The sequence below is a fragment of the Oncorhynchus keta genome, chromosome 26 (genome assembly GCF_023373465.1).
Source record: "Oncorhynchus keta strain PuntledgeMale-10-30-2019 chromosome 26, Oket_V2, whole genome shotgun sequence".
Taxonomy (NCBI): Eukaryota; Metazoa; Chordata; class Actinopteri; order Salmoniformes; family Salmonidae; genus Oncorhynchus; species Oncorhynchus keta.
Window position 1 is genome coordinate 45123498 of NC_068446.1, and position 19575 is coordinate 45143072.

The 19575-nt window shown below is 37.5% G+C and overlaps 1 protein-coding gene across 1 annotated transcript in view; it reads right to left on the minus strand.

Annotated features, from left to right (window-relative positions):
* Window positions 1–20: 20 nt before the first annotated feature.
* Window positions 21–19575, minus strand: part of LOC127912176 (zinc-binding protein A33-like) — a 23929-nt gene continuing 4374 nt past the window's right edge. Inside the window, exons 3-6 of the mRNA XM_052481080.1 lie at window positions 17640–17870; window positions 16769–16791; window positions 9823–9941; window positions 21–595 (exon numbers count right to left, since the gene is read on the minus strand). Coding sequence (XP_052337040.1) covers window positions 21–595; window positions 9823–9941; window positions 16769–16791; window positions 17640–17870 — 948 coding nt within the window. The remainder of the gene's footprint in view (window positions 596–9822; window positions 9942–16768; window positions 16792–17639; window positions 17871–19575) is intronic.

Below are 19575 nucleotides of genomic sequence, written 5' to 3' on the forward strand. Positions count from 1 at the left end.
CGGTCAGGGGACAGATGGTGTTATGGTAGTATAATCTGGTCCAGTACATCTATAGATATAGTCAGGGGACAGATGGTCAGGGGACTAGAGGTGTTTCCCTCCTCATACATCCCAGGAGCAAAATAAGGAAAGATCCTCTCAGTGAACTTCTCTTTGAACATGTGTATCAACGTTGAGTCTACTGCGTTCAGAAACAGCACCTTCCCTCGGTCGTAGTCCAGCTCTATAGTGATTCTCCACGGCTTCCTCTCTCTCTTCACGTCCAGGCGCGTCCGCGGGGACGTCTGGGCCCAGTACGTCTCCCCGTTACACAATCCGATTACCCAGAATCCCTCAGCAGGGTTGAGGAAGATGGTGGACTTGCGTTTGATGGACTCTCGGGCGACTCCGATGTACCAGTCTCTGCTCTGGCCCACCTCTACGGTCCAGCTGTGTCTTCCGGAGGTGAAACCTGTCGCTCCCAGGACAGAGATGCGGCTAGTTAGGCGCTCGGGGTTGTCTGGCAGGAGCTTCTTTTTGCTGTACCTCACCATGCTGAACTCCTTAGAGAAGCTGAGGTTGGGCTGGGCTGTGTTGGGGTCCAGGGTTATGGGGACTGGAAGGAGGAGAAATATCTATTACTACAGAGTACGATAATTGGTAGAGCAGAAGGTGTGTGTTAATTGGTAGAGCAGAATGACTGTGTTAATTGGTAGAGCAGAAGGAATTTGTTAATTGGTAGAGGAGATGGAATGTGTTAATTGGTAGAGCTGAAGGAATGTGTTAATTGGTAGAGGAGATGGAATGTGTTAATTGGTAGAGCAGAAGGAATGTGTTAATTGGTAGAGGAGATGGAATGTGTCAATTGTTAGAGCAGAAGGAATGTGTTAATTGGTAGAGCAGAAGGAGTGTGTTAATTGGTAGAGGAGATGGAATGTGTTAAATGTTAGAGCAGAAGGAATGTGTTAATTGGTAGAGCAGAAGGAGTGTGTTAATTGGTAGAGGAGATGGAATGTGTTAATTGGTAGAGCAGAAGGAGTGTGTTAATTGGTAGAGGAGAATGACTGTTAATTGGTAGAGGAGAATGACTGTGTTAATTGGTAGAGCAGAAGGAATGTGTTAATTGGTAGAGGAGAATGACTGTGTTAATTGGTAGAGGAGAATGACTGTGTTAATTGGTAGAGCAGAAGGAATGTGTTAATTGGTAGAGGAGAATGACTGTGTTAATTGGTAGAGCAGAAGGAATGTGTTAATTGGTAGAGGAGATGGAATGTGTTAATTGGTAGAGGAGAATGACTGTGTTAATTGGTAGAGCAGAAGGAATGTGTTAATTGGTAGAGGAGAATGACTGTGTTAATTGGTAGAGCAGAAGGAATGTGTTAATTGGTAGAGGAGAAGGAATGTGTTAATTGGTAGAGGAGAATGACTGTGTTAATTGGTAGAGCAGAAGGAATGTGTTAATTGGTAGAGCAGAAGGAATGTGTTAATTGGTAGAGCAGAAGGAGTGTGTTAATTGGTAGAGCAGAAGGAGTGTGTTAATTGGTAGAGCAGAAGGAGTGTGTTAATTGGTAGAGCAGAAGGAATGTGTTAATTGGTAGAGCAGAAGGAATGTGTTAATTGGTAGAGCAGAAGGAATGTGTTAATTGGTAGAGGAGAATGACTGTGTTAATTGGTAGAGGAGAATGACTGTGTTAATTGGTAGAGCAGAAGGAATGTGTTAATTGGTAGAGCAGAAGGAATGTGTTAATTGGTAGAGCAGAAGGAGTGTGTTAATTGGTAGAGGAGAATGACTGTGTTAATTGGTAGAGCAGAAGGAATGTGTTAATTGGTAGAGCAGAAGGAATGTGTTAATTGGTAGAGCAGAAGGAATGTGTTAATTGGTAGAGCAGAAGGAATGTGTTAATTGGTAGAGCAGAAGGAATGTGTTAATTGGTAGAGGAGAATGACTGTGTTAATTGGTAGAGCAGAAGGAATGTGTTAATTGGTAGAGCAGAAGGAATGTGTTAATTGGTAGAGCAGAAGGAATGCGTTAATTGGTAGAGCAGAAGGAGTGTGTTAATTGGTAGAGGAGAATGACTGTGTTAATTGGTAGAGCAGAAGGAATGTGTTAATTGGTAGAGGAGAATGACTGTGTTAATTGGTAGAGCAGAAGGAATGTGTTAATTGGTAGAGGAGAAGGAATGTGTTAATTGGTAGAGGAGAATGACTGTGTTAATTGGTAGAGCAGAAGGAATGTGTTAATTGGTAGAGCAGAAGGAATGTGTTAATTGGTAGAGCAGAAGGAATGTGTTAATTGGTAGAGCAGAAGGAGTGTGTTAATTGGTAGAGCAGAAGGAATGTGTTAATTGGTAGAGCAGAAGGAATGTGTTAATTGGTAGAGGAGAATGACTGTGTTAATTGGTAGAGCAGAAGGAATGTGTTAATTGGTAGAGCAGAAGGAGTGTGTTAATTGGTAGAGCAGAAGGAGTGTGTTAATTGGTAGAGGAGAATGACTGTGTTAATTGGTAGAGCAGAATGACTGTGTTAATTGGTAGAGCAGAAGGAATGTGTTAATTGGTAGAGCAGAAGGAATGTGTTAATTGGTAGAGCAGAAGGAATGTGTTAATTGGTAGAGGAGAATGACTGTGTTAATTGGTAGAGCAGAAGGAATGTGTTAATTGGTAGAGGAGAATGACTGTGTTAATTGGTAGAGCAGAAGGAATGTGTTAATTGGTAGAGGAGAAGGAATGTGTTAATTGGTAGAGGAGAATGACTGTGTTAATTGGTAGAGCAGAAGGAATCTGTTAATTGGTAGAGCAGAAGGAATGTGTTAATTGGTAGAGCAGAAGGAATGCGTTAATTGGTAGAGCAGAAGGAGTGTGTTAATTGGTAGAGGAGAATGACTGTTAATTGGTAGAGGAGAATGACTGTGTTAATTGGTAGAGCAGAAGGAATGTGTTAATTGGTAGAGGAGAATGACTGTGTTAATTGGTAGAGGAGAATGACTGTGTTAATTGGTAGAGCAGAAGGAATGTGTTAATTGGTAGAGGAGAATGACTGTGTTAATTGGTAGAGCAGAAGGAATGTGTTAATTGGTAGAGGAGATGGAATGTGTTAATTGGTAGAGGAGAATGACTGTGTTAATTGGTAGAGCAGAAGGAATGTGTTAATTGGTAGAGGAGAATGACTGTGTTAATTGGTAGAGGAGAATGACTGTGTTAATTGGTAGAGCAGAAGGAATGTGTTAATTGGTAGAGGAGAATGACTGTGTTAATTGGTAGAGCAGAAGGAATGTGTTAATTGGTAGAGGAGAAGGAATGTGTTAATTGGTAGAGGAGAATGACTGTGTTAATTGGTAGAGCAGAAGGAATGTGTTAATTGGTAGAGGAGAATGACTGTGTTAATTGGTAGAGCAGAAGGAATGTGTTAATTGGTAGAGGAGAATGACTGTGTTAATTGGTAGAGCAGAAGGAATCTGTTAATTGGTAGAGCAGAAGGAATGTGTTAATTGGTAGAGCAGAAGGAATGTGTTAATTGGTAGAGCAGAAGGAGTGTGTTAATTGGTAGAGCAGAAGGAATGTGTTAATTGGTAGAGCAGAAGGAATGTGTTAATTGGTAGAGGAGAATGACTGTGTTAATTGGTAGAGCAGAAGGAATGTGTTAATTGGTAGAGCAGAAGGAATGTGTTAATTGGTAGAGCAGAAGGAATGTGTTAATTGGTAGAGGAGAATGACTGTGTTAATTGGTAGAGGAGAAGGAATGTGTTAATTGGTAGAGCAGAAGGAATGTGTTAATTGGTAGAGCAGAAGGAATGTGTTAATTGGTAGAGCAGAAGGAGTGTGTTAATTGGTAGAGGAGAATGACTGTGTTTAATTGGTAGAGCAGAAGGAATGTGTTAATTGGTAGAGCAGAAGGAATGTGTTAATTGGTAGAGGAGAAGGAATGTGTTAATTGGTAGAGGAGAATGACTGTGTTAATTGGTAGAGCAGAAGGAATCTGTTAATTGGTAGAGCAGAAGGAATGTGTTAATTGGTAGAGCAGAAGGAATGTGTTAATTGGTAGAGCAGAAGGAATGTGTTAATTGGTAGAGGAGAATGACTGTGTTAATTGGTAGAGCAGAAGGAATGTGTTAATTGGTAGAGCAGAAGGAATGTGTTAATTGGTAGAGCAGAAGGAATGTGTTAATTGGTAGAGGAGAATGACTGTGTTAATTGGTAGAGCAGAAGGAATGTGTTAATTGGTAGAGCAGAAGGAATGTGTTAATTGGTAGAGCAGAAGGAATGTGTTAATTGGTAGAGGAGAATGACTGTGTTAATTGGTAGAGCAGAAGGAATGTGTTAATTGGTAGAGCAGAAGGAATGTGTTAATTGGTAGAGCAGAAGGAGTGTGTTAATTGGTAGAGGAGAATGACTGTGTTAATTGGTAGAGCAGAAGGAATGTGTTAATTGGTAGAGCAGAAGGAATGTGTTCATTGGTAGAGGAGAATGACTGTGTTAATTGGTAGAGCAGAAGGAATGTGTTAATTGGTAGAGCAGAAGGAATGTGTTAATTGGTAGAGCAGAAGGAATGTGTTAATTGGTAGAGCAGAAGGAATGTGTTAATTGGTAGAGCAGAAGGACTGTGTTAATTGGTAGAGCAGAAGGAATGTGTTAATTGGTAGAGCAGAAGGAATGTGTTAATTGGTAGAGCAGAAGGAATGTGTTAATTGGTAGAGCAGAAGGAATGTGTTAATTGGTAGAGGAGAATGACTGTGTTAATTGGTAGAGCAGAAGGAATGTGTTAATTGGTAGAGCAGAAGGAATGTGTTAATTGGTAGAGCAGAAGGAGTGTGTTAATTGGTAGAGGAGAATGACTGTGTTAATTGGTAGAGCAGAAGGAATGTGTTAATTGGTAGAGGAGAATGACTGTGTTAATTGGTAGAGCAGAAGGAATGTGTTAATTGGTAGAGGAGAAGGAATGTGTTAATTGGTAGAGGAGAATGACTGTGTTAATTGGTAGAGCAGAAGGAATCTGTTAATTGGTAGAGCAGAAGGAATGTGTTAATTGGTAGAGCAGAAGGAATGTGTTAATTGGTAGAGCAGAAGGAGTGTGTTAATTGGTAGAGCAGAAGGAGTGTGTTAATTGGTAGAGCAGAAGGAATGTGTTAATTGGTAGAGCAGAAGGAATGTGTTAATTGGTAGAGGAGAATGACTGTGTTAATTGGTAGAGCAGAAGGAATGTGTTAATTGGTAGAGCAGAAGGAATGTGTTAATTGGTAGAGCAGAAGGAATGTGTTAATTGGTAGAGGAGAATGACTGTGTTAATTGGTAGAGCAGAAGGAATGTGTTAATTGGTAGAGCAGAAGGAATGTGTTAATTGGTAGAGCAGAAGGAATGTGTTAATTGGTAGAGCAGAAGGAGTGTGTTAATTGGTAGAGCAGAAGGAATGTGTTAATTGGTAGAACAGAAGGACTGTGTTAATTGGTAGAGCAGAAGGAATGTGTTAATTGGTAGAGCAGAAGGAATGTGTTAATTGGTAGAGCAGAAGGAATGTGTTAATTGGTAGAGCAGAAGGAATGTGTTAATTGGTAGAGGAGAATGACTGTGTTAATTGGTAGAGCAGAAGGAATGTGTTAATTGGTAGAGCAGAAGGAATGTGTTAATTGGTAGAGCAGAAGGAATGTGTTAATTGGTAGAGGAGAATGACTGTGTTAATTGGTAGAGCAGAAGGAATGTGTTAATTGGTAGAGCAGAAGGAATGTGTTAATTGGTAGAGCAGAAGGAATTAGTTAATTGGTAGAGGAGAATGACTGTGTTAATTGGTAGAGCAGAAGGAATGTGTTAATTGGTAGAGCAGAAGGAATGTGTTAATTGGTAGAGCAGAAGGAGTGTGTTAATTGGTAGAGGAGAATGACTGTGTTAATTGGTAGAGCAGAAGGAATGTGTTAATTGGTAGAGGAGAAGGAATGTGTTAATTGGTAGAGGAGAATGACTGTGTTAATTGGTAGAGCAGAAGGAATGTGTTAATTGGTAGAGCAGAAGGAATGTGTTAATTGGTAGAGCAGAAGGAATGTGTTAATTGGTAGAGCAGAAGGAGTGTGTTAATTGGTAGAGCAGAAGGAATGTGTTAATTGGTAGAGCAGAAGGACTGTGTTAATTGGTAGAGCAGAAGGAATGTGTTAATTGGTAGAGCAGAAGGAATGTGTTAATTGGTAGAGCAGAAGGAGTGTGTTAATTGGTAGAGGAGAATGACTGTGTTAATTGGTAGAGCAGAAGGAATGTGTTAATTGGTAGAGCAGAAGGAATGTGTTAATTGGTAGAGCAGAAGGAGTGTGTTAATTGGTAGAGGAGAATGACTGTGTTAATTGGTAGAGCAGAAGGAATGTGTTAATTGGTAGAGGAGAATGACTGTGTTAATTGGTAGAGCAGAAGGAATGTGTTAATTGGTAGAGGAGAAGGAATGTGTTAATTGGTAGAGGAGAATGACTGTGTTAATTGGTAGAGCAGAAGGAATCTGTTAATTGGTAGAGCAGAAGGAATGTGTTAATTGGTAGAGCAGAAGGAATGTGTTAATTGGTAGAGCAGAAGGAATGTGTTAATTGGTAGAGGAGAATGACTGTGTTAATTGGTAGAGCAGAAGGAATGTGTTAATTGGTAGAGCAGAAGGAATGTGTTAATTGGTAGAGCAGAAGGAATGTGTTAATTGGTAGAGGAGAATGACTGTGTTAATTGGTAGAGCAGAAGGAATGTGTTAATTGGTAGAGCAGAAGGAATGTGTTAATTGGTAGAGGAGAATGACTGTGTTAATTGGTAGAGCAGAAGGAATGTGTTAATTGGTAGAGCAGAAGGAATGTGTTAATTGGTAGAGCAGAAGGAGTGTGTTAATTGGTAGAGGAGAATGACTGTGTTAATTGGTAGAGCAGAAGGAATGTGTTAATTGGTAGAGGAGAATGACTGTGTTAATTGGTAGAGCAGAAGGAATGTGTTAATTGGTAGAGCAGAAGGAATGTGTTAATTGGTAGAGCAGAAGGAATGTGTTAATTGGTAGAGCAGAAGGAGTGTGTTAATTGGTAGAGCAGAAGGAATGTGTTAATTGGTAGAGCAGAAGGAATGTGTTAATTGGTAGAGCAGAATGACTGTGTTAATTGGTAGAGCAGAAGGAATGTGTTAATTGGTAGAGGAGAATGACTGTGTTAATTGGTAGAGCAGAAGGAATGTGTTAATTGGTAGAGGAGAAGGAATGTGTTAATTGGTAGAGGAGAATGACTGTGTTAATTGGTAGAGCAGAAGGAATCTGTTAATTGGTAGAGCAGAAGGAATGTGTTAATTGGTAGAGCAGAAGGAATGTGTTAATTGGTAGAGCAGAAGGAGTGTGTTAATTGGTAGAGCAGAAGGAGTGTGTTAATTGGTAGAGCAGAAGGAATGTGTTAATTGGTAGAGCAGAAGGAATGTGTTAATTGGTAGAGCAGAAGGAATGTGTTAATTGGTAGAGCAGAAGGAATGTGTTAATTGGTAGAGCAGAAGGAATGTGTTAATTGGTAGAGCAGAAGGAATGTGTTAATTGGTAGAGCAGAAGGAGTGTGTTAATTGGTAGAGCAGAAGGAATGTGTTAATTGGTAGAGCAGAAGGACTGTTAATTGGTAGAGCAGAAGGAATGTGTTAATTGGTAGAGCAGAAGGAATGTGTTAATTGGTAGAGCAGAAGGAATGTGTTAATTGGTAGAGCAGAAGGAATGTGTTAATTGGTAGAGCAGAAGGAGTGTGTTAATTGGTAGAGCAGAAGGAATGTGTTAATTGGTAGAGCAGAAGGACTGTGTTAATTGGTAGAGCAGAAGGAATGTGTTAATTGGTAGAGCAGAAGGAATGTGTTAATTGGTAGAGCAGAAGGAATGTGTTAATTGGTAGAGCAGAAGGACTGTGTTAATTGGTAGAGGAGAATGACTGTGTTAATTGGTAGAGCAGAAGGAATGTGTTATTTGGTAGAGGAGAATGACTGTGTTAATTGGTAGAGCAGAAGGAATGTGTTAATTGGTAGAGGAGAAGGAATGTGTTAATTGGTAGAGCAGAAGGAGTGTGTTAATTGGTAGAGCAGAATGACTGTGTTAATTGGTAGAGGAGAAGGAGTGTGTTAATTGGTAGAGGAGAATGACTGTGTTAATTGGTAGAGCAGCATACAGATAAACAGACACAATGGGAATCCAAAAACATGTTTTGAATGTCTGACTGACTGCCTGACTGAATGTCTGTCTGACTGACTGAATGTCTGACTGACTGACTGAATGTCTGACTGACTGACTGAATGTCTGACTGAACGTCTGACTGACTGACTGACTGACTGAATGTCTGTCTGACTGACTGAATGTCTGACTGAATGTCTAACTGACTCCCTGACTGAATGTCTGACTGAATGTCTGACTGAATGTCTGACTGAATGTCTGACAGAATGTCTGACTGACTGAATGAATGTCTGACTGACTGACTGAATGTCTGACTGACTGCCTGACTGAATGTCCGACTGCCTGACTGAATGTCTGACAGAATGTCTAACTGACTGCCTGACTGAATGTCCGACTGACTGACTGAATGTCTGACAGAATGTCTAACTGACTGCCTGACTGAATGTCTGTCTGACTGACTGAATGTCTGACTGAATGTCTGACTGACTGACTGACTGAATGTCTGTCTGACTGACTGAATGTCTGACTGAATGTCTAACTGACTGCCTGACTGAATGTCTGACTGAATGTCTGACTGAATGTCTGACTGAATGTCCGACTGACTGACTGAATGTCTGACAGAATGTCTAACTGACTGACTGACTGAATGTCTGTCTGACTGACTGAATTTCTGACTGAATGTCTAACTGAATGTCTGACTGAATGTCTGACTGAATGTCTGACTGAATGTCTGACTGAATGTCTGACTGAATGTCTGACTGACTGACTGACTGAATGTCCGACTGACTGACTGAATGTCTGACAGAATGTCTAACTGACTGCCTGACTGAATGTCTGTCTGACTGACTGACTGAATGTCTGACTGAATGTCTGACTGACTGACTGACTGAATGTCTGTCTGACTGACTGAATTTCTGACTGAATGTCTGACTGAATGTCTGACTGAATGTCTGACTGAATGTCTGACTGAATGTCTGACTGAATGTCTAACTGAATTTCTGACTGAATGTCTGACTGAATGTCTGACTGAATGTCTGACTGACTGACTGACTGAATGTCTGTCTGACTGACTGAATTTCTGACTGAATGTCTAACTGACTGCCTGACTGAATGTCTGTCTGACTGACTGAATTTCTGACTGAATGTCTGACTGAATGTCTGACTGAATGTCTGACTGACTGACTGACTGAATGTCTGTCTGACTGACTGAATTTCTGACTGAATGTCTAACTGACTGTCTGACTGACTGAATTTCTGACTGAATGTCTGACTGAATGTCTAACTGACTGCCTGACTGAATGTCTGTCTGACTGACTGAATTTCTGACTGAATGTCTAACTGACTGCCTGACTGAATGTCTGACTGCCTGACTGAATGTCTGACTGAATGTCTGACTGAATGTCTGACTGAATGTCTGACTGAATGTCTGACTGACTGCCTGACTGAATGTCTGTCTGACTGACTGAATTTCTGACTGAATTTCTGACTGAATGTCTAACTGACTGTCTGACTGACTGTCTGTCTGCACCACTGAACTCTGTATCAACAGGTTGCACAAACATACATTTTGTTTATGTATAATGACACTTTCTCTACCTCATCAAAATGGTAATCTGTCGCATGGGAGATTTGTTTCTGGATACCAAAACTATCTAAATGTTTTTTGGAATTTACACGAATAGCTGTGAGAAAAAAAAACGTGTAGCTCACCCCATTGGACAATGTCTGCCATCTTCTTCCAGATTCCAAACTTGAGTGATTGCAGATGTTTGGCAGCGTCTATGAGGATTCCTCTGATACACTCTGGCTCTCCCAGGAGACCTTTGGTCCTGAAACACGATGGATTTATCATCAATAAGGTTTCAATAAAAACAGAATGTAAACAATTGTTGACTTTATTTAGTAATGGTTGTTAGCAACAGTAGGTAAGGGATACCTAGTCCATTGTTCAACTGAAATGTATTCGACTGAAATGTGTCTTTCCGCATTTAACCCAACTCCTCTGAATCAGAGAGGTGCGGGGGAGCTGCCTTAAATCAACATCCACGCCTTCGGCGGTCAGGGAACAGTGGGTTAACTGCCTTGTTCAGGGGAACAGTGGGTTAACTGCCTTGTTCAGGGGAACAGTGGGTTAACTGCCTTGTTCAGGGGAACAGTGGGTTAACTGCCTTGCTCAGGGGAACAGTGGGTTAACTGCCTTGCTCAGGGGAACAGTGGGTTAACTGCCTTGTTCAGGGGAACAGTGGGTTAACTGCCTGGTTCAGGGGAACAGTGGGTTAACTGCCTTGCTCAGGGGAACAGTGGGTTAACTGCCTTGCTCAGGGGAACAGTGGGTTAACTGCCTTGCTCAGGGGAACAGTGGGTTAACTGCCTTTTCAGGGGAACAGTGGGTTAACTGCCTTGTTCAGGGGAACAGTGGGTTAACTGCCTTGCTCAGGGGAACAGTGGGTTAACTGCCTTGCTCAGGGGAACAGTGGGTTAACTGGCTTGCTCAGGGGAACAGTGGGTTAACTGGCTTGCTCAGGGGAACAGTGGGTTAACTGGCTTGCTCAGGGGCAGAATGACAGATTTTTTATGTTGTCAGCTCAGGGATTCGATTCAGCAACCTTCCGGTTACTGGCCCATCGCTTTAACCACTAGGTAGTAGTAATAGGGTAGTAATACCTGTACACCGGACTCGCCACCTTGTCGCGGACATTCTGTTTTCGACCCTCTCCCTCCCCTCTCTCTCTCTCTCTACTGCACTGTCTCTCTCTGAATGGAATATATAATGATCGGCTATGAAAAGCCAACTGACATTTCCTCCTGAGGTACTGACGTGTTGCACCGTCTACAATCACTGTGATTATTATTAGTAGTAGTAATACGAGTTATTAATAAAAGGTAGTAATAGTATTTGGTTATAGTAGGTAGTAATAGTAGGTAGTAATAGTAGTTAGTAATAGTAGGTAGTAATATGAGTTATTAAAGGTAGTAATAGTATTTGGTTATAGTAGGTAGTAATAGTAGGTAGTAATAGTAGTATATAGTAATTGTAGGTAGGAATAGTAGGTAGTAATAGTAGGTAGTAATAGTAGTATATAGTAATAGTAGTATGTAGTAATAGTAGGTAGTAATATGAGTTATTAAAGGTAGTAATAGTATTTGGTTATAGTAGGTAGTAATAGTAGGTAGTAATAGTAGTATATAGTAATGGTAGGTAGGAATAGTAGTATATAGTAATAGTAGTATGTAGTAATAGTAGGTAGTAATAGTAGTATATAGTAATTGTAGGTAGTAATAGTAGGTAGTAATAGTAGTATATAGTAATAGTAGGTAGTAATAGTAGTATATAGAAATTGTAGGTAGGAATAGTATTATATAGAAATTGTAGGTAGGAATAGTATTATATAGTAATTGTAGGTAGGAATAGTATTATATAGTAGGTAGTAGTAGTAGGGAGTATTACTAATATTAGGGTAGTAATAGTGGGTAGTAATAGCAGGTAGTAGTATTAGTATTAATACTAGCTAATAATAGTGGTAATAGTAGGTATTAGTATTAGTAGTAATATGAGGTAGTACTGCTAGTAATTGTAGGTAGTAGTAGTAATTGTAGGTAGTAGTAGTAATTGTAGGTAGTAGTAGTAATAATAGGTAGTAGTAGTAGTAATTGTAGGTAGTAGTAGTAATTGTATGTAGTAGTAGTAATTGTAGGTAGTAGTAGTAATTGTATGTAGTAGTAGTAATTGTAGGTAGTAGTAGTAATTGTAGGTAGTAGTAGTAATTGTGGGTAGTAGTAGTAATAGTATGTAGTAGTAGTAATTGTAGGTAGTAGTAGTATTATATAGTAATTGTAGGTAGGAATAGTATTATATAGTAATTGTAGGTAGGAATCATATTATATAGTGATTGTAGGTAGGAATCATATTATATAGTGATTGTAGGTAGGAATAGTAGTAATAGTATTATATAGTAAGTGTAGGTAGGAATAGTATTATATAGTAATTGTAGGTAGGAATGGTATTATATAGTAATTGTAGGTAGGAATAGTATTATATAGTAATTGTAGGTATGAATAGTATTATATAGTAATTGTAGGTAGGAATCATATTATATAGTGATTGTAGGTAGGAATAGTAGTAATAGTATTATATAGTAAGTGTAGGTAGGAATAGTATTATATAGTAATTGTAGGTAGGAATGGTATTATATAGTAATTGTAGGTAGGAATAGTATTATATAGTAATTGTAGGTAGGAATCATATTATATAGTGATTGTAGGTAGGAATAGTAGTAATAGTATTATATAGTACTTGTAGGTAGGAATGGTATTATATAGTAATTGTAGGTAGTAGTAGTATTATATAGTAATTTAGGTAGTAATAGTATTATATAGTAATTGTAGATAGGAATAGTATTAATAGTAGACAGTTATAGTGGTCATATTACTAGTAGTAGTAATAGTTGTTTGTAATAGTAGGTAGTAATAGCAGTAATAGGAGGTTGAAATAGTAGGTATTACTAGTAGGCAGTACTAGTAGGTATTAGTAGCCGGTATCAGTAGTAGTAATAATAGGTAGTAATAGTAGTAATGGAAGGTAACAAACAGTAGTAATAGTAGTAGTTAGTAATAGTAGGTGGCAATAATAATTAGAAATAGTAGGTAGTGGTAGTAGGTAGTGATATTAGGTAGCAATAGCAGAGTGTAGTCATAGTAGCAGTAGGTAGTGGTAGTAGGTAATAGTAGTAGTAGTATGTGGTTATAGTAGGTAGTATTAATAAGTAGTAATAGTAGTAGTAGTAGTAGTAGTATGTGGTTATAGTAGGTAGTAATAGTAGGTAGTAGTAATAGTAGTAGTAGTAGTAATAGTAGGTAGTAGTAATAGTAGTAATAGTAGTAATAGTAGTAGTAGTAGTATGTGGTTATAGTAGGTAGTAGTAATAGTAGTAGTAGTAGTAATAGTAGGTAGTAGTAATAGTAGTAGTAGTAGTAATAGTAGGTAGTAATATGTAGTAATAATAGTAGTAATAGTGTCTTGTATTAGTAAATAATAATAGGTGGTAGTAGTAGGTAGTAATAGTCGTTAGTACAAGTAGGTAGTAATGGTAGGTAGTAGTAGTAATATTAGGTATTAATAGTAGGTAGTGATAGTAGGTAGTAGTAGTAGGGAGTATTACTAAAATTAGGGTAGTAATAGTGGGTAGTAATAGCAGGTAGTAGTATTAGTATTAATACTAGCTAATAATAGTGGTAATAGTAGGTATTAGTATTAGTAGTAATATGAGGTAGTACTGCTAGTAATTGTAGGTAGTAGTAGTAATTGTAGGTAGTAGTAATTGTAGGTAGTAGTAGTAATTGTAGGTAGTAGTAGTAATTGTAGGTAGTAGTAGTAATTGTAGGTAGTAGTAGTAATAATAGGTAGTAGTAGTAGTAATAATAGGTAGTAGTAGTAATAGTAGGTAGTAGTAGTAATTGTAGGTAGTAGTAGTAATTGTAGGTAGTAGTAGTAATTGTAGGTAGTAGTAGTAATAGTAGGTAGTAGTAGTAATTGTAGGTAGTAGTAGTAATTGTAGGTAGTAGTAGTAATTGTAGGTAGTAGTAGTAATTGTAGGTAGTAGTAGTAATAGTAGGTAGTAGTAGTAGTAGTAGTAGTAGGTAATAACACTAGTAATAGTACCAGTAGGTAGTAAATATATGTAGTAATATTAGCTAGTAATAGTATTATGACGTAATATCAGTATTAATAACACTTCTGCAATAGTAGGTAGTAATATTTTGCAGTAATAGTATGTAGCAATAGTAGTAATGGTATGTAGTAATAGTAGATGGTAATAGTAGTACTAGTAGTAATGGTATGTAGTAATAGTAGATGGTAATAGTAGTAATAGTAGTAATGGTATGTAGTAATAGTAGATGGTAATAGTAGTAATAGTAGTAATGGTATGTAGTAATAGTAGATGGTAATAGTAGTAATAGTAGTAATGGTATGTAGTAATAGTAGATGGTAATAGTAGTAATAGTAGTAATGGTATGTAGTAATAGTAGATGGTAATAGTAGTACTAGTAGGCATTTATATTAAGTAGCAATAATACGTAGTAATAATTGTAGTTAGTAGTTAATAATAGCAGGTTGTAGTATTAGGTAGTAATAATAAGTGGTGCTAGAGGTAGTGGAAGGCAGTAATAGTAGTAAATGTAGGTAGTAGTGGTAGGTGGTAGCAGCAGTAGGTAGGGGTAGTAGTGGTGGTAATAGTAGTAATTATAGGTAGTAGTAGTAGGTAGTTAGTAGTAACAGTCATATTAGGTAGTAATAGCAGTAAAAGTAGGTAGTAATAGTAGATAGTAGTAATATGTAGTAATGGTGGTAATAGTAGTAATTATAGGTAGTAGTAGTATGTAGTTAGTAGTAACAGTCATATTAGGTAGTAATAATATGTGTAGGTAGTAATAGTAGATAGTAGTAATATGTAGTAATGGTGGTAATAGTAGTAATTATAGGTAGTAGTAGTATGTAGTTAGTAGTAACAGTCATATTAGGTAGTAATAATATGTGTAGGTAGTAATAGTAGATAGTAGTAATATGTAGTAATGGTAAGTAGTAATAGTAATAATTATTGGTAGTAGTAGTAGGTAGTTAGTAGTAACAGTCATATTAGGTAGTAATAATATGTGTAATATTAGTCAGTAATAGTAGTAATAATAATTGGTAATAGTAATAATTGTAGGTTGTAGTAGAAGGTGGTAGTAGTAGTAATAGTAGTAATATATAGTAATGGTAAGTAGTAATAGTAGTAATAGTAATGTGTAATAGTAAGTAATACCAGTAGGTAATAGTAATTTTAGGTAGTAATAGTATGTAATAATATTAGGCAGTAATAGTACTATGAAGAATTAGCAGGTATTATTAATAACAAGTAGTTACAGTAGGTAGTAATAGTTGGTAGTAGTAGTATTTAGTAATGGTAAGTAGTAATAGCAGTAATAGTAATAGTAACTTGTAATAGTATTTATTAACAGTAGGTAATAATAAAAGGTGGTAATAGCAGGTGGTAATTGTAGATAGTAATAGTAAGTAGTAATAATAGGTAGTAGTTGTAGTAATAGTTGGTTTTAATAGTAGGTAGTAGTAGTAGCAGTAGAATTAGTAATCGTAGTTAGTAGTAGTAGTAGTAGTAGTAGGGAGTTGTAGTAGGTAGTAATAGTAGGTTTTAATAGTAGTACTAGTAGATAGTAGTAGTCGTAGTGGGTGGTGCTACTAGGTAGTAGTAGTAGTAATAGTAGATAGTACTAGTGGTAATAGTGGGTTGTAATAGTATGTAGTACTAGTAGGTTGTAATAGTATGTAGTACTCACAGGTTGTTATAGTAGGTATTAATAGTAGGTAGTAGTAGCAATAGGTAGTAATAATAGTTAGTAGTAGCAGTAGGTATTACTAGTAGTAGGCAGTAACAGTAGTAATACTAGGTAATGCTAGTAGGCAATGATATTAGGTGGTAAAAGTAGGTAGTAATTGTAGGTAGTAATAGTAGGTAGAAATATTAGAAATAGTAGGCCGTAATAGTAGGTGGTAATAGCAGGAGGTACTAGTAAGTAGTAATAATAGGTAGTAGTTGTAGAAATAGTTGGTTTTAGTAGTAGGTAGTAGTTGGTAGTTAGTCAGTAGTAGTAATTGTAGTAGTTGGTAGTCGTAATAGTTAGTAGTAGTAGTAGTTGGTAGTTAGTCAGTAGTAGTAATTGTAGTAGTTGGTAGTCGTAATAGTTAGTAGTAGTAGTAGTTGGTAGTTAGTCAGTAGTAGTAATTGTAGTAGTTGGTAGTCGTAATAGTTAGTAGTAGTAGTAGTAGTTGGTAGTTAGTCAGTAGTAGTAATTGTAGTAGTTGGTAGTCGTAATAGTTAGTAGTAGTAGTAGTAGTTGGTAGTTAGTCAGTAGTAGTAATTGTAGTAGTTGGTAGTCGTAATAGTTAGTAGTAGTAGTAGTAGTTGGTAGTTAGTCAGTAGTAGTAATTGTAGTAGTTGGTAGTCGTAATAGTTAGTAGTAGTAGTAGTTGGTAGTTAGTCAGTAGTAGTAATTGTAGTAGTTGGTAGTCGTAATAGTTAGTAGTAGTAGTAGTAGTTGGTAGTTAGTCAGTAGTAGTAATTGTAGTAGTTGGTAGTCGTAATAGTTAGTAGTAGTAGTAGTTGGTAGTTAGTCAGTAGTAGTAATTGTAGTAGTTGGTAGTCGTAATAGTTAGTAGTAGTAGTAGTAGTTGGTAGTTAGTCAGTAGTAGTAATTGTAGTAGTTGGTAGTCGTAATAGTTAGTAGTAGTAGTAGTTGGTAGTTAGTCAGTAGTAGTAATTGTAGTAGTTGGTAGTCGTAATAGTTAGTAGTAGTAGTAGTAGTAGTTGGTAGTTAGTCAGTAGTAGTAATTGTAGTAGTTGGTAGTCGTAATAGTTAGTAGTAGTAGTAGTTGGTAGTTAGTCAGTAATTGTAGTAGTTGGTAGTCGTAATAGTTAGTAGTAGTAGTAGTAGTAGTAGTAGTAGTAGTAGTAGTAGTAGTAGTTGGTAGTTAGTCAGTAGTAGTAATTGTAGTAGTTGGTAGTCGTAATAGTTAGTAGTAGTAGTAGTAGTTGGTAGTTAGTCAGTAATTGTAGTAGTTGGTAGTCGTAATAGTTAGTAGTAGTAGCCCTTCACATACCTGCTCTTTGTCTTCTTGTAGTCCTAAAGAAGTAGAGCAAAACAATGTGATGTTATTGATTTGATTTGATTAGGATCTCTTTTAGTCCTCATTGGACTAATCTTCCAAGAGTCCTTAAACAATAAAATACCATTTATAATACAAACACACTTTCCCATATAACACACTATTACAAACATACATAATACACTAGCATAATGACCCAATAAATACTCAATCTAAAAAAATATTGATTGAATAGATTTATATGAATAATAATTCACTTTATTTACGGGGCGGCAGGTAGTCTAGTGGTTAGAGTGTAGAGGTGGCAGGGTAGTCTAGTGGTTAGAGTGTAGAGGTGGCAGGTAGCCTAGTGGTTAGAGTGTAGAGGTGGCAGGTAGTCTAGTGGTTAGAGTGTAGAGGTGGCAGGTAGCCTAGTGGTTAGAGTGTAGAGGCGGCATGTAGCCTAGTGGTTAGAGTGTAGAGGCGGCAGGTAGCCTAGCGGTTAGAGTGTAGAGGTGGCAGGTAGTCTAGTGGGTAGAGTGTAGAGGCGGCAGGTAGCCTAGTGGTTAGAGTGTAGAGGAGGCAGGTAGCCTAGTGGTTAGAGTGTAGAGGAGGCAGGTAGCCTAGTGGTTAGAGTGTAGAGGTGGCAGGTAGCCTAGTGGTTAGAGTGTAGAGGAGGCAGGTAGCCTAGTGGTTAGAGTGTAGAGGAGGCAGGTAGCCTAGTGGTTAGAGTGTAGGACTAGTAACCTGAAAGTTCGCTAGATCGAATCCCTGAGCTGACGAGGTAAAAATCTGTCTTAATCTTAACTTAAAATGTGGAATACATATGTCAGGCAGTCTGTATGAATTTATCATTTAATTTATTAATTTATTTTGGATGAGATACCTGTAAAAACTTCACATCATCCGCTCGTATAGACTTCTCTACTTGGCTGATGGTGTCTGTGAGGGCAGCGATCCTCTCCTTGATGTACTCCAACTTCATACACATCACCTGAGTTTTGTTCTCCTCTTCCTGCCTCAACTTGGCCACTCTGTTCTCCTCTTCCTCCCTCAAGAACTGGTGGAAGCTCTCAAACTCCTCCTTCATCTGTCGCTCCGTCTGGTCCGCCTGGCTCTACAGTTAATCAGATGGATCGATAGTGTATGTATTTAGCTCTACAGTTAATCAGATGGATCGATAGTGTATGTATTTAGCTCACTAACTAATCAGATGGATCGATAGTGTATGTATTTAGCTCACTAACTAATCAGATGGATCGATGGTGTATGTATTTAGCTCTACAGTTAATCAGATGGATCGATAGTGTATGTATTTAGCTCACTAACTAATCAGATGGATCGATAGTGTATGTATTTAGCTCTACAGTTAATCAGATGGATCGATAGTGTATGTATTTAGCTCACTAACTAATCAGATGGATCGATGGTGTATGTATTTAGCTCTACAGTTAATCAGATGGATCGATAGTGTATGTATTTAGCTCACTAACTAATCAGATGGATCGATAGTGTATGTATTTAGCTCTACAGTTAATCAGATGGATCGATGGTGTATGTATTTAGCTCTACAGTTAATCAGATGGATCGATAGTGTATGTATTTAGCTCTACAGTTAATCAGATGGATCGATAGTGTATGTATTTAGCTCTACAGTTAATCAGATGGAATGATAGTGTATGTATTTAGCTCTACAGTTAATCAGATGGATCGATGGTGTATGTATTTAGTTCTACAGTTAATCAGATGGATCGATGGTGTATGTATTTAGCTCTACAGTTAATCAGATGGATCGATGATGTATGTATTTAGCTCATTAACTAATCAGATGGATCGATAGTGTATGTATTTAGCTCACTAACTAATCAGATGGATCGATGGTGTATGTATTTAGCTCATTAACTAATCAGATGGATCGATAGTGTATGTATTTAGCTCACTAACTAATCAGATGGATCGATAGTGTATGTATTTAGCTCTACAGTTAATCAGATGGATCGATAGTGTATGTATTTAGCTCTACAGTTAATCAGATGGATCGATAGTGTATGTATTTAGCTCTACAGTTAATCAGATGGATCGATAGTGTATGTATTTAGCTCTACAGTTAATCAGATGGATCGATAGTGTATGTATTTAGCTCTACAGTTAATCAGATGGATCGATAGTGTATGTATTTAGCTCTACAGTTAATCAGATGGATCGATAGTGTATGTATTTAGCTCACTAACTAATCAGATGGATCGATAGTGTATGTATTTAGCTCACTAACTAATCAGATGGATCGATAGTGTATGTATTTAGCTCACTAACTAATCAGATGGATCGATAGTGTATGTATTTAGCTCACTAACTAATCAGATGGATCGATGGTGTATGTATTTAGCTCACTAACTAATCAGATGGATCGATAGTGTATGTATTTAGCTCTACAGTTAATCAGATGGATCGATGGTGTATGTATTTAGCTCACTAACTAATCAGATGGATCGATAGTGTATGTATTTAGCTCTACAGTTAATCAGATGGGATCGATAGTGTATGTATTTAGTTCTACAGTTAATCAGATGGATCGATAGTGTATGTATTTCGCTCTACAGTTAATCAGATGGATCGATGATGTATGTATTTAGCTCTACAGTTAATCAGATGGATCGATAGTGTATGTATTTAGCTCTACAGTTAATCAGATGGATCGATAGTGTATGTATTTAGCTCACTAACTAATCAGATGGATCGATGATGTATGTATTTAGCTCTACAGTTAATCAGATGGATCGATAGTGTATGTATTTAGCTTGACAGTTAATCAGATGGATCGA